This window comes from Onychomys torridus, chromosome 16, assembly GCF_903995425.1.
Source record: "Onychomys torridus chromosome 16, mOncTor1.1, whole genome shotgun sequence".
NCBI lineage: Eukaryota > Metazoa > Chordata > Mammalia > Rodentia > Cricetidae > Onychomys > Onychomys torridus.
In genome coordinates this window covers 57,196,461-57,210,589 of record NC_050458.1, presented here as the reverse complement: position 1 = coordinate 57,210,589, position 14,129 = coordinate 57,196,461, and the positions used below count along the sequence as shown (strand labels likewise).

General features: G+C 40.5%; 1 protein-coding gene across 2 annotated transcripts in view; it reads right to left on the bottom strand.

The window, feature by feature from the left end:
* The window catches only part of Pdzrn4 (PDZ domain containing ring finger 4), a 365,789-nt gene extending 356,588 nt beyond the window's left edge, over positions 1-9,201 (bottom strand). Inside the window, exons 1-3 of one of the 2 annotated variants that reach the window (XM_036209001.1) lie at positions 8,614-9,201; positions 6,013-6,099; positions 4,087-4,194 (exon numbers count right to left, since the gene is read on the bottom strand). In XM_036209001.1, the coding sequence (XP_036064894.1) occupies positions 4,087-4,194; positions 6,013-6,099; positions 8,614-9,201 (783 nt within the window). The remainder of the gene's footprint in view (positions 1-4,086; positions 4,195-6,012; positions 6,100-8,613) is intronic. The other variant, XM_036209002.1, reaches the window with a different exon arrangement.
* Between the last annotated feature and the right edge of the window lie 4,928 nt (positions 9,202-14,129).

Here is a 14,129-nt window from a genome sequence, read left to right as displayed (position 1 = left end):
GCGCGCGTGCACACACACACACACACACACACAAGCATTGTATTCTGTTTCAATGTGTTCATCTCAGACTCTAAAGACTCAAATTCCAATCCTGAGAAATTAAGTGTGCACAACTATGCATGCCACTGTTCTGTTACCAGCATTGCTAGAAGGTGGTAGGAGGACCAGAAGAGAGCAAAAAGCCATGGATGATGAGGCACCATTTTTCACTCTGGAGTTATGAGCTCCTTGCTGCCTACCAGTGTCACAAAATTATGATAGAATGATATTGCTCACAGCAGCAGTGAACTTTGACCCCCCCCCCACTTCTTCCCACACTCTTCATGGGTATCTTAAAGAAAATAAAGTATTGATACTGCCTCTTCCAATAGGACCAGGGGCCTTCTAAGGTAGCTCTTAACTGTGAAAAACAAGACAAGTTGCCTTCTATCTCGTGTATGTAATGAACTTGTTTACCTTAATTTCTGATGCTGCCAACAGCATTTCAACCTTTTTAGACTTTAGTAATATTTTGCCACTTAATGTTATAACTTAAATATAAAATTTAATGTGTTTTTAATACACACAAATATTTTTCAAAGACACAGATGGAAAAGTAACTAGAAACTGGCTAGTATGGATATTGTGGAAAATGACTCCAAAATTTGCTTGCTTTGAATCATGTCCAAAGTATCAACAGGGTTTACCTTATGACTTTGACTTTGCTTTATCCTTCAATGATTTTGAATGTGATAAACTCCCGTGAAAATAGAATACCAAAACCAGTCATTTTTGAGTTGGTGATTGTTGCTGAACTGTGGCAAAAACATTATAACTAATATTGTATTAGAATTAGTAAAGTCTCTATAACCATTAACAGAACCAAATATTAACATATCTACTTTATATTCAAATTAGTGATTTGTGAGTATTTTAATAAGCACAGTTCTTATATTTGTCATGCATATTTTAGGTTAATAACCACACCCAATATTTTAGGCATATTTTGAATATAAGGTAAAAATAACATTTTCAGCTTTGACTATTTTCATTTCAAAGCATTCAGACAGAATAAGTCAAATTGCCACAGTTAAGTCACCTGGGCAGCTTCATAATATACCACCTCTTTGTGATCTTACACTGTAAAAAATGTATTTGCATACAACATTTAAAGCAACATTGCCTTTATAAATTCAAAATCTGGCTTAATTTCTCATTGCATTCCTTCAATCATCAAATCATAAAGCAGAAAAATATTTTTGACTTGTTTTAAAAAATCTGTTTATCCAACCCTGCACATTTTAATCAATATAGTTTGTCAGTTTCCTATTAGATATAAACATAATATTGATTAGTAGCTTCAGCATAGGAATTAAAATGATTGACAGACATCAACTGTTTCTAACTCTTATTAGCATGTAAGGATTGTCCACAACATCTGTGTCTTTAAGACTTGTTGGAATGTATACTAAGGTTGCTGAGTATCTATTCCAGGAGCTGACAGAACACTAAGCAGCCAAGTGTTAGAGATTTATTTCTAGACATCTTCTTTCTAAAAGAGTCACACTAATTAACAAGTTAATGCTATAAATAGTAAAATCATTTTACTCAGTTCTTGGTAACAAATGTGGTCTCATCAATCCACTGCAGAACCAGAATGTTTCTGATATAAATAAATAAATAAATAAATAAATAAATAAATAAATAAATAATTCATGCACTGGACAAGATGTTTTATATATATATACATATATATACATATATACATATACATACATATATATACATATACACATATATGTACAAGTATCTTATATATAATATTTTTCATTTCCTGAAAGAAATCTCAAATTTATATCCTTATGACAAATTCCAAGATCTTTCTTTTGCTTGTTAGTTTATTAACCAAGATAAATAATAATAGTACCACAGCTTATTATGAATTTCAATCAGTTCCCCATCAATGAGTCAATTTTTCACTTTATCTTAGTAGAGTTTAAATAAGATTAGCTTGACAAATATTAGTAAAGACATTGGATGGATCACTAGATGAACTTGTTATGAAGCATAGATTTTTTTTTAAAGTAAAATTACTTTTCTCAGGAAGAAAACAAATGAGACTTTGTACATTTGATTTTATTCTAATTTTGGTGCTGTGGATGGAACCCCTGAAATGGAGCATACAAGCCAAACACTGTACCACATAGTCACACACTTCCAATCCTAAATAAATGAGTGCTTTAAAAAAGCATTATACCAGGCTGGAGGAATGTCTCAGAGTGTAAGAGCACTGGCTGCTTTTACAGAGGTCCTGAGTTCAATTCCTAGCAACCACATGGTGGCTCACAACCATCTGTAATGAGATCTGGTGCCATTTTTTGGTGTGCAGACACACATGCAGGCAGACAACTGTGTATATTTTATATGTATATAAATATATATATTTAAAAGTATTATACCCAAATAAAGAAAATTCCTTCCTTTAAAAAAGGCATATTTATTATTATTATTATTATTACGTGTGTGTGTGTGTGTGTGTGTGTGTGTGTGTGTGTGTGTGTGTGTGAATGTATTCCACATAAGTGTGAGGGGTGCCTCAGAGGCCAGAGGGGTCACTCCCGGGATCTGGAGTTACAAGCAGTTGTGAGCCACCTGATACGGGCGCTGGGAACAGAACTCACGCCACTGCAAGAGCAGTGTGCATCTTAATTGCTGAACACCCTTTTCTCACTCCATTACATTTTTATTGCAACATTAACAAACCATATGTAACATTGTCAAACATCTAGAATAATTCAAGTCCCCATTCGTGATTTTTGTCAATGGGTTATGGGTGTGTTTGAGCATATATATTCAATGAGACACTATTTGATTTAATAGTGTCAGATGCAGACTTTCATTTCATTAGAATGCTTAGGAGATGATGCAGAAGATGAGAATTTTTTGTTCTTGTTTAAATGAGTATGCCCTTGGAAACATACCTTGCAAGCACATTCACAGGAGTGAGAATAGACATCTTCTGATGACAGCCACTGCCATGTATAAGTGTTTACTGCAGGTAACCTGAAGCAAACTGGACAGCAAGCAGAAGGCTGTCTGTGCTTTCTTGGCTACACAGTTAGCACTCTTCATCTGGAGACACGTTTAGTTCAACACACAGTCTCCACCCAAAGGTAACTCCCACTCTTCACGTGTCCAGTAAGCTTTCTTCTAGGCAAAGTTGTCTTCTATTCTTAGTCTAGCTCAATGCCTTCAAAACTCAACTTTGTTAGCATACACGCAATGAATACAAATCCAAAGTGTATTGAAGTTTAATAAAGAGAAGTAGGAGCCACGAATCAGGAAAGGTGATGCTAGTGATAAACAGATTCATTTTTAAAATACAGTGGAGTCTAATAAACTTTCTTAATTTCTATTTATGCCTTTATAAATACATTGGAAATGAATTAACTGATTAAAAATAATCTAGTCACTTTTGGTAATAATAAATAATCATATCTCCAGCTGTGAATGAACATCGAAAAGAGAGAGATAGAACTAAGTCTTCTGTTGTCATAGCCCAATTCCCAGCACAAACTCCAAACACAACAACACAGCTGCACATACAAGAGCTTCCCACAGCTCCTCCCTCCAGGGGCAAGAACACTTCTTCATTTGTCTCACTTTCAAAAAGACAGAGTGCACCAAAGGATGATAAAAGGCACCTTATAGGTAATACCAGTGTTCACAAGTACATACTGATCACAAGCTTTAAAAAGCATTGTTTTCTTTTCAAAACTGTTCCCAAGCACAGATTTGCCACCTTTTGAAATGTTATAAAAATGAATCCCATGAAAATCAGAGAAGTTCCTTTGATTTCTGAGGAGGGAATGTATTAAAATACAGATGTTCATTAATATACCTGGAAACTTAAGGTACTTTGTACTTTCATCCCATTGTGTACTAACTGATAAAGAACCACTAAAGAGTTTTACATTTTCAGGAAGAAATAAACAGCAAAGTCTCCACTGCAGTTAGATTTATACTCTGATAAGAAGGTGAGCAATGTGGGTGCCACCTTACAAAGTCTTAATCATGAAACGTGCACCTGCCTTTTTACTGCCTTACCTCAATGATTTTGTCATGAATCTCCAGGCCATCTGCTCTGTCCGCAGGTCCATTTTCTACAATTTTTGAAACATAAATTCCTTCAGTTGCTGATTGCTTCTGGCAATTCTACAGGAAAAAATTGTTAGCAGAAAAAAAAAACATATTAAGCAAACTTTCAATTTTGTAATGGATAATTTTTCTAACTGTAACAGTAGTAATTCTGCTCCAACATGCAACTCTCTTAGCTGGGAATTTGGCACAGAATTAACCCACTTAATGCCAACTAGTCATTAATCAAGATGACAGCTATAATGAAGGAGGCCAGCGGCTCTGACAAGACCATCTATTTACTTTACATTTTTGAATTCACATGAAAAGCTTTAGAGAAGGGCACATACAAGGTGAGATCAGCAGTGCTGCTGTAAAAAACTTCTCACCTATAAAGTGATACAGGAAATTTTAAAAAAGACAGGAGGATAGGAGAAAGAAATCAAATTTACCCTCCAGGATATAACAATTTAGACGCAGTCATAGCCCTAAAATATATTGTAGCTTCCAGTGTGAGAAATTTGGAATCATAGTTTTGACCACCTAGGAGACAGAAAGTGGCTTTAAAATCTCAAAATAGCAACTCTACATGGCCAAGAGACCCAATCAAATCTGATCATTACATGGTTCCAGGTGCAAGTTTCCCAGGGAATAGGCACACCTCAAACAAGCTGCCTTTGATACTAACAGCGAGTGAGCCCATCATAAGAAACCAATAATCCTGTAAGATTTGCTTAGGTAGATGTCCATCATCATGTAACAATACATTGGGCATTCTTAAATGTCAGTTGGTTTGATGGCGGGATAAATAAAATTAACCCCAGAACTTCTCCTTTACTTGTCTGATTCAACCAGAATTGGAAATAATTTTTTTTAAATGCCCAATGCCAAATTTTTAACTGGAAGTTATAAATAACCACCAAGAGAAGGGAGAATGAAAATAATATGAAGAAATGCCTCTGTTGTTTTATAACAACTGGGACCTTTTCAGAACATAAGCAAAACAGTGGTCTTTAATAGCTGGGTTTGCTAGCTGCATAGGAGACACAGGATGGCATAGTCCACCACCATCCTAACCCCAGCTTAGAGCAGGCTAGAAAGTCCTCAAACAGCAGGTGCCTCATGGGACAGTAATGTCTCAGAGCAGCTAACTAAAGAGTTAAAGAAGGTGATTTCTTTATTAAATTTCAATGACTTTGTCCAGTTATGCTAAAAATTAAGACAGTGTAGGATTGCAGGATGCCAAAGGATTTTGTAACTACAGTATGTAAAGTCTTAATATGCACTCTGAGAACAGTAAGTAGAGATTATTCATCCAGTTAAATAATGAGTTGATTTGGGAACCCAAAAATGTTTCACATCAAGTCTTTTTAGTATGAAGTTTCCTAAGAAATTTTGGGAAGGAGAATACACATACACACACACTCCTGTAAAATACACACACACACACACACACACACACACACACACACACACACACCTACCTCATTTTTCTCTTATTTAAATTCACTTTGACTCTGCATTCAATGAACACTGTCAGTTTCTCAACTCTGGTTGTCATTTAAAGATGGAGCCATTTGAGAACAGGAAGTAGACAAGAGTGGAGCAAATGGAAAATGTCTACACGAGTACTCAAGAGATCTGCCCATGGTGCTTTCCAAGAAAAGTGGATGAAACGTAAAACACACTCTCTCCTTTATGACCATGGCTAAGAGAATCAAAACGGTCAACTGTGGGGTGTTTTGGTTCTGTTGTTTTCAAATTCTCTCATAAAGAAAATCTGAATATGGACTGGAAGATCTACATTGAGAATCTGGTATTTGGGCAAAGCATCCTTTTAAGGATTACATCACTTGTTTGTCCATTTAACGAATACTGTATTAACAAAGGAGTCACCTGGTTTGGCCTGCCTCCTATTATGTTGAATCCCAAAGTATCATCTTCTCTTTCTAACACAACAGTGAATGACTTCTGTTCTCCACCCTAAGTGAAAAAGGGGAGAAGTGGATTAGTAAAAAAAATACAAGGAAAAATTAACCACTACAGTGACATTTTACTGTAAACAGACAGCATTTTAAGAATGGTTGGCTCTGGCAAAATTTCTCCCAGAACACAGTCAAAAGCATGCACCTGAAGGAAATGGCAGTGCATCGGAGAAGGAAAGGACTTTTTAAAAGACTATATGGATTTGCATTTCACACAGGCAGCATCTCATTCTGACTTCACCTCAACTGCAAACAGACTTCTGGGATCCACCAGGCAGGGCTCTGTGTTTTTATCCTTGTGTGACAGAAAAGTCAAATAAACTGTTAGGGGATATTAGAAACATTTTTATGTAAATTTTCACTGTAGAAATGCTGAGCTATTTATAAAGTTCCCTCAACAGGAACATCCAGGTAGCTCCTGTAATACAGGGTCTACTGGAAGGCAGCAGTCTTGATTTTAAATAATATCCCTGTTGGGTTTGTTATAATTCTTACAAAGTAAACAAAAGGAGTTTTGCTAGGTAGAGTAGTGTATATTTCTTTCTAGATGATCCAATAATATTTAAGCATATATAAATTATATCAGTCCCCCGCTTGTCAGCAAAGATCCATTTAAACAGTCACAGAAGTAGCTAGACAAGATAGGCTGTAGTTACCACTACAAACATTAACTTCTCTGAGGAACTGTAATACCTGGAATTACATCTGACGCTGAGGGATGAAAGCTCACTGCATCCCACTGCAACCTCAGGCAGCAACCCCCACCCCCACCCCCCCCCCCCCCCCCTGCGCATGTGAGAGTCCACATAGACACACACAGACACACACACACACACACACACACACACACACACACACACACACACACACACACACACACACACACACACACACAGACACACACACAGACACACACACAGACACACACACACACACACACACACACACACACACACACACACACACACACACACACACACGAGCTTTTCCAGAGCCCACAGCAGCCCCTAGAGGCAGGTGGAAAACAATTTTGAGAAGCACCACCCACTGGCAGCATTTGAAAGTTAGTCAACCAAGCACTGCATAGAACAGTGGTTCTCAACCTATGGGTCTCATATCAGACATCCTGCATAACAGATATTTACATTATGATTCTTAACAGTAGCAAAACTACATACAGTTCTGAAGCAACAAAGAAATAATTTTATGATGGGGGTGGGGGTCACCGCAGCACAAGGAACTGCACTAAGCGATTGCAGCATTAGGAAGGTTAAGAACCGCGGGCAGAGAATCACAGCTTGACTGATGCTGAACATCTTTATCCTGTAATTCTAAGGCTGGTTCCTTTCCATCGACGATGAAACCTGACCTGGCAGTGTAAATCAAATTTGTGTGCTTTTCTCTCTGTCATCCATCTGAAGATTATTCTATACACAAGCAGACTAGGGAACTCATACAGCATCCAGACTTTTTTAAAAAAAATTTCTCCATTAACTGTCTGCTCATGGCATTCTGTTTCACACAGGTATAATTTGTGTGTTGGGCACAGGGTTCTTCTTACATGCTTCCTCATCAGAGCAGCTGATCTCATTTTGACTGTGGCTTTCAAGCTAGGGATAGGAAGCTTAAAACCTAGGACCAGAATCGGAGTCAGAGCTAAGCAGCCAGTCCTCAAGAGGAAGCCCTCTGTTGTTCCTCCCCAAGAAGCACAGAATGATAACAGCCCTCTGAAAGGGGGTGCAAGTTAAATCCCTTCTTGCTATGCCAGCGACCAGCCAAATCAAACACCTGTGCGAATGTACTGAGGGCAAGTTACAGCTGATGACCCAGGCTGCTGCAGCCTGTGGCTCAGGACCAGTAGCTTCCAAGAAGTAGGAAAGACAGTTTGCTGCCTGGCGCGCTCATGGGCCATTGTGACAGCACGCAAATGTTTCTGTCCTGGGACAAGTCCCCAGGTCACACCTTATGCACACTCACCACCAATAAGCACAGGTGAGGTCAGGAGGGAGGGATCATCAGAGAAAGTCAGGGATGTAAAGAAATCTCACCCTGGTTCCCTGACACCACCATCCCTTGAGGTCCCTGAACTGACCAAAGGGTAGTTAAACAAATGATAGACCTACTTTGGCAGAGAAAATGAGCCGCTCACAGCTAATTGGTTTATTTGTGGAATTTGCTTCAGGCACAGGCCAAGGATACAAAATATGGGCAGCGATGGTGGGCAAGAGAGTGGGAGATGGGAACATGAGTTTGGATAGGAGAAGAGTTTTCTCAATTCCTCCTTCTCCGGGAGAGAGTTGAGTTCAACTCCCTTCACCCAAAGCAATGTTTCTGGGGCAGAGGTGCTGAGGAGGCCAGCAGAGCATATTCGGGGGGGGGGGTTGGGGGGGGGGGATGTCTCATGCGGCTCTGGGAAAAAGGACGGCACCCCTAGAAGGAATCCTCACCGGTCGTGAAGATCCCTCTCTCCCCACCCCAATCATGCTTGGGGGCCCGCTCCCTCTGTGCTTACCCAGCCGCGGCCTCCTAGATCTCCAAAGACGAAGTTGCGTGTGTGCGCCATGGACCGGGCCAACTTCTGGTACCTGCGCTGCAGCAAGCCGAGCTGCGTTTGCAGCGTCTTCCTCAACCGCCTGCAGGGGGCTACCCGAGGCCGACCGCCGGACCCGGGTGGCCTTTCACGCTTGTCCCCACTTGGGCGGGTCTTGGTCGCCGGGTGCCTTTCCTCCCCGCCGCCTCCGCAGCTGCCTGGCCAGTGGCGGCCGCAGCGGTTGGCAGGGCCGAAGGCGCAGCTCTGGACGTGCGCCGCCAGCTCCCGCAGCCGCACGGTGTGGCCGCAGCCCCGAGCCCGGTAGTCGCACTGCACTCGCAGCTGCTGGACCAGGTTGCGCAGCGGCAGCACCCGGTACAGCTCGCCCGGTTCCAGCGGCTGGCACTGCAGCGGGCACCGGCGCCTCCGCGCCGCCCAGGGCAACAGGCAGCTGGCGCAGAAGACGTGCCCGCAAGGCGTGCACGCGGGCTCCTCCAGAACCTGGCCGCACAGCTGGCAATGGAAAGCGGGGTCCACAGCTTCCGCGAAGCGCTCCAAAGCGAAGCCCATGACAGCGCTGGGGGAGGAGGGGAGCCAAAACGGGTGTCTGTTTCTTCTGAGCACCCCCAGGCAGTGACAGGGGCAGCGGTCTCACCGCTGCTGAACTCTGTGGGGAGGTGTGTGTGATCTCAGAGTTAAGTTTGGCTTGGCGTTTCCTGGCTTTGGCTAGGTCCTCTGACTTCTCCATACTGACACTAATAGAAGCCACCTGGGTGAATCCTCTCCCACTCCAGCCTCCTTCTTTGTGGTTTTGCAATGTGAGGTCTTTCAAGTCTATCCTTGCGAATGAGGCGAGTTTGCCGTGGTCTTTGGGTCAGCTTTATTTTTCCCCTGAGCCAAGAGCTTCAAGTCCCCTGGGGTGTTCTGCCTGAGCAGAGCTGGTGATGGGTACAGCACTGATACTGAGAACTTTGAAACCTACCAGGATGGAAGATTCCAGAGATGAGGATCTTTCTTGTTGAGCAGATCCTCAATAAAACCATGTTTGAAATACAAATACTGTTTTTTTTCTTTTTTCAAACGAGCTAACTAAAAAAAATCACCAGCGAAGAACTGTGATCCTAAATTAGTTTCACGTTTCAAAAAGATCACTTAGGAATTTCATAGAGCCAGGCCTTTCAAATCAAGATACAGAAGTCAGGTGAATGTAGAGAAGGGTAATCTTTGAACAGTCAGCGAGGGTTGGGGAAAGGCCCATTGTTGCCCTGAAGACACCTTATTCTCGGCGGGGGAAGACAGTGAACAGCCATACAGGCCTCCTGTTTAGTGGAGAGACTAAATGCTGCGGCTTTCCTTCAACTTCAGTTCTCACACTATTTTCTACTTCCAGACGTATTATATACTATATATTATATAATACTGGGAACGGGGTGTGACCTTTTGAGCACTTAGAAGCAAAAGAAAAGGTAATAATCGTGAATGAAATAGTGGTATAACAGAAAAAAAACCCAAAACCTTAGCGGGGCCTTTCTCTACTCAACCAGAACAGAATCAATTCGAACGGCTCCCTCCCAGTTCGGCTCTAAGTGTTTGGCCTGCCAGACTCTCCTAAAAACACACAGGAGTTTCCTCCAGGCCCTCTGGTCATGTTTTCTTCACTTTCTTTTGAAACTTAGGCATAAAAAGAGCCCTTCACTCTGGGATAGATGCACCCTGCTTACCATCGTTACCCAGAAACCATGACAGATGCTTGGGATAGGGACTCTTAAATAAGTCACCCTCACTGAAAGTTGGATACTGCTCCTGTAAGATGTGAAAAGCATCAATGAAAAAGACTCCAGACTTTGTGATAGTAACAGTATAGCTTCTCAGAAGAACCTTCTGAACCTTCAATAGCTAGTGAAATCCACAAGTGATATTCCAGGTATCTGAAATAATTCCTCTCTTTTTTGTCAAAGTACAATGCTATATTGTATGTTCTATATGGAAATATGATAAAGTTTATTTGCTGCTATGATTCAGTGTTCCCTTCCATGTCCAGCTTATCTTTTTACAAAGAGGCAAACAATAAATCTCTGAAATAATTTGCAGCATTATTTATAAGAACATTTTTTTGTGAAATGGATAAATATGTAGATGTAATCGTCTTGTTAAATAAGAAACACAGATTCAATTGCAGAGTTAAAAGCCAAGAGGTCAGAGCAATAGCTGAGAGCTGAAAACCTTACCCTTCACTGCTTCTGTTGTCTTTCCTCTCTGCAAGAGACCTACTTCTTTGTGTTTTTTCTTTTTTATATACTTTCTGTTCTGCTTTCTCATTGGTTGTAAACCCAGCCACATGACCTCCTCATCACTGCCTGTCTATACAGACCTCCAGGTCTTCTATGGTTGGTATTGAGATTGAAGGTGTGTGTCACCATGCTGGCTGTATCCTTGAACACACAGAGATCCTGCATAGCTCTGCCTCCCAAGTGCTGGGATTAAAGGCGTGCACTACCACCGCCCACCTTCTGCTATGGCTTGCTCTGACCCCCAAGGCAACATACAAATAAAATCCCATTTCAATACAAATAAAATAATATGTATGAAAGCATATAATACTATAAAAATTATTCAAACAGTTCTGAGTGGGAAAAAATGTTTTTTTCCTAGCATATAATATCCTGGTCTTATAGATATGACTATAGATATGTCTTGTAATTTATCTGTTTTACAGTAAGCAGGATAGTGCCAAGAACATTGTAAAAGACCAGGCAAGAAGAGGTGGAATCTAAAATGATCTCATTGGAATACTCAAAAATAGAGACGTTCGGTTGTTAAAAAAAGCAAACAAGTAATGTTCCTCTGATGCCTTCGGAAGAGTCAATGAATAGAAGGAGTGCTGTGAAAAGCTGGCTCCTGGACATGGCATAGCTATCATATTCAGGAACTCACAGCAACTATAACTCCCTGTACAAGACCTCCTGCACAAGATCAATCCATCCAGAATTCTGGAATAGATAGTGGAGGTACTTACTCTTCATGTTCCACCCCTTACCTGAGGACTGCCGGCAATTGACAGCAGCTGGGCTATCTTTGTTTTTTAGGATGTTCCCACTGGTAGTATTCCATGCTCTAGTAGCTTGCCCCACACCCACACCACACAACGAGCAACAACAATTAGACTTCGTGGATTATAAGAAAGAAGAATGAGAAGGACAGAAAGAAGAAAAGAAAGAAAAATGAAGACATGAAATTTGGATGAGACGGGTTGCAGTAGATTCAGGGAGAATTGTAGGAGGAAAATGGAGATGATTAATGATTATTTACATTGTGTACATGTATAAAATTATCAAAAATAAAGAGAAATCACTAAAAGGAGGAATTATCTGAGGTCAGCAAAGGAACTCAGAATGAGTTTCAAATGCAAACACAAATTTCAGCAAAAATAGATCCAGGAGCGTGTTGATCTCTTTTGGCAAAAGTTCTTATGCCATAACCTTGGGCATATGCTTATTCCTTTACTAATCAGCATTTTCTATCTTTTGAGAACCTAGAGATGGTGAAATTTGCAGCCGGAATAGTTAGGTGGTAGAAGAACTGGAAATGAAGTCCCTGGTTTCACGTTTGGCGCAGGTAATCTCTGGATGTATTGCTACTTGTGGCCAAGACGTGCTTTGCCCATGAGCATTCATTCAGCCTGGAAATGTGCTTCTCTAAGGTGACAGAAAAAGGAAACACAACCGATTCACTCAGAATTCTGGCATGGATCCAGATACCTGTAAGCACACCATATTGGTTGCGTGATCTTCAGCTTGGTAACTGGGTTTTAATTCCAACATTGAGTCATCAACACTCATGAAGGAGAGCGTTGATTTGCTTTCTTACTGTACTTGTTCTTGAACAGCAGTGAAAGCGGGCTGTGCCTAGGCTGGTTCTTGTGTGGAGAGGCAGGCTTCCAACTCAGCTTAGAGGGAAACCTGCTCCCAAAGAGCAGTAGGGAATTTGGGAATCATAAGTTACTGTGACAGACCTAGAACACCCAACATCTAAGCACGTTATCCTAAGACAGATAAGTGACACCTGTAGATGAAATGGGAAATAATTTCCCTCCACCAACTAAACCTAAACCAACTAGTTTTTGCAATTTGTTTTGTGGGCTGGCTAGTCTTATGTCAACTTAACACAAGCTAGAGTCATCTGAAAGGAGGGATGCTCAATCAAGAAAGGGCCTCCATAAGATCAAGCTGTAAGGCATTTTTTAAATTAGTGATTGATGGGAGATGGCCCAGACCATTGTGGGTGGGTCATCCATGGACTAGTAGTCCTGGGTTCTATAAGGAAGCAGGCTGAGCAAACCAGAAAGTAGCACACCTCCATGGACTCTGCATTAGCTCCTTTCTCCAGGTTTCTGCCATGTTTGTGTTCCTGTCCTGACTTCCTTCTATGATGAACAGCAATGTGGAAGTGTATACCCATAAACCTTTTATTTCCCAGCCTGCTTTTTGGTCATAGGGTTTCCTTTCAGCAATAGAAACCCTAAGACATTTTGTTTTTCCTTATGACTTTGGCATTTGATTAAGAGCCATGAAATAAAAATGCTTGAGGAAACATTTCAAATGATAATTTAAATAAATAAAGTTTTTTATTTAACATATAATATAGCACAGTTTACTACTTTTAACATAAAAATATTTTTAAATTACCCATAAGAATTGTCTCTGAAAGGAAATTTAATTTTTCTATTTTATTTTCTCTAATTCTCTGGTTTTATTTTATATCAGAAGCCTGTCTGTCATCTTCATCTTTTCTCAAAGTGATCTAAATGGAAGCTATAACTTTATAAAATCACTTTAATAACTGAGGCAAAATACTCTGATACTCTAGGCCTGCATAGTTCCTACATCATGCATGTATGTCTCATATTGAATTTACCATGCACACATATTCTTCTCTTGGTCATTTTATGTCAAAACCAAAGATCAGAGTTGTTCTTTGAAGAATGAATGGATGTGTTCACAAAACTTGTGATAATAAGAAGGTCACCGTGACCCAGAAAACACAATCGTCAAGAAAGTAGCAATGTGAACTATTTTATGAGAGATACATTTTAGATATATGCTTTACTCTAAGAAAAATTAAGAACCAGTTAAAGCCAGAAAATGCAGAGCATTCTCAACACTTACACTCCCTGCCTGCTGACATTATCAGTTCTTTGCTATTATCTTGCTTTTCTGATTTTGGGCAAAATGAAGACATAGAAGGACATCATGACAGCACAGAATGCTATTGTTTGGGGAAATGAAGTGGTCTGAACAAAACTCTTCCACACTCCAAAAAGAATAAATGATTTGCAACAATCATTGAGTCCCCTTGAGAACAAATAATCAAAGAACACTGAAGGAAATGGGGGGTAATTAAATTTAATAGTGTGGCAACTGCTCTTGGTCCCTATTTAGCTTAGCTCCCTCCTTCAAACCTTTATAGGCCTCCCTTCTAGCCTGTCTTCATTCCCTGGA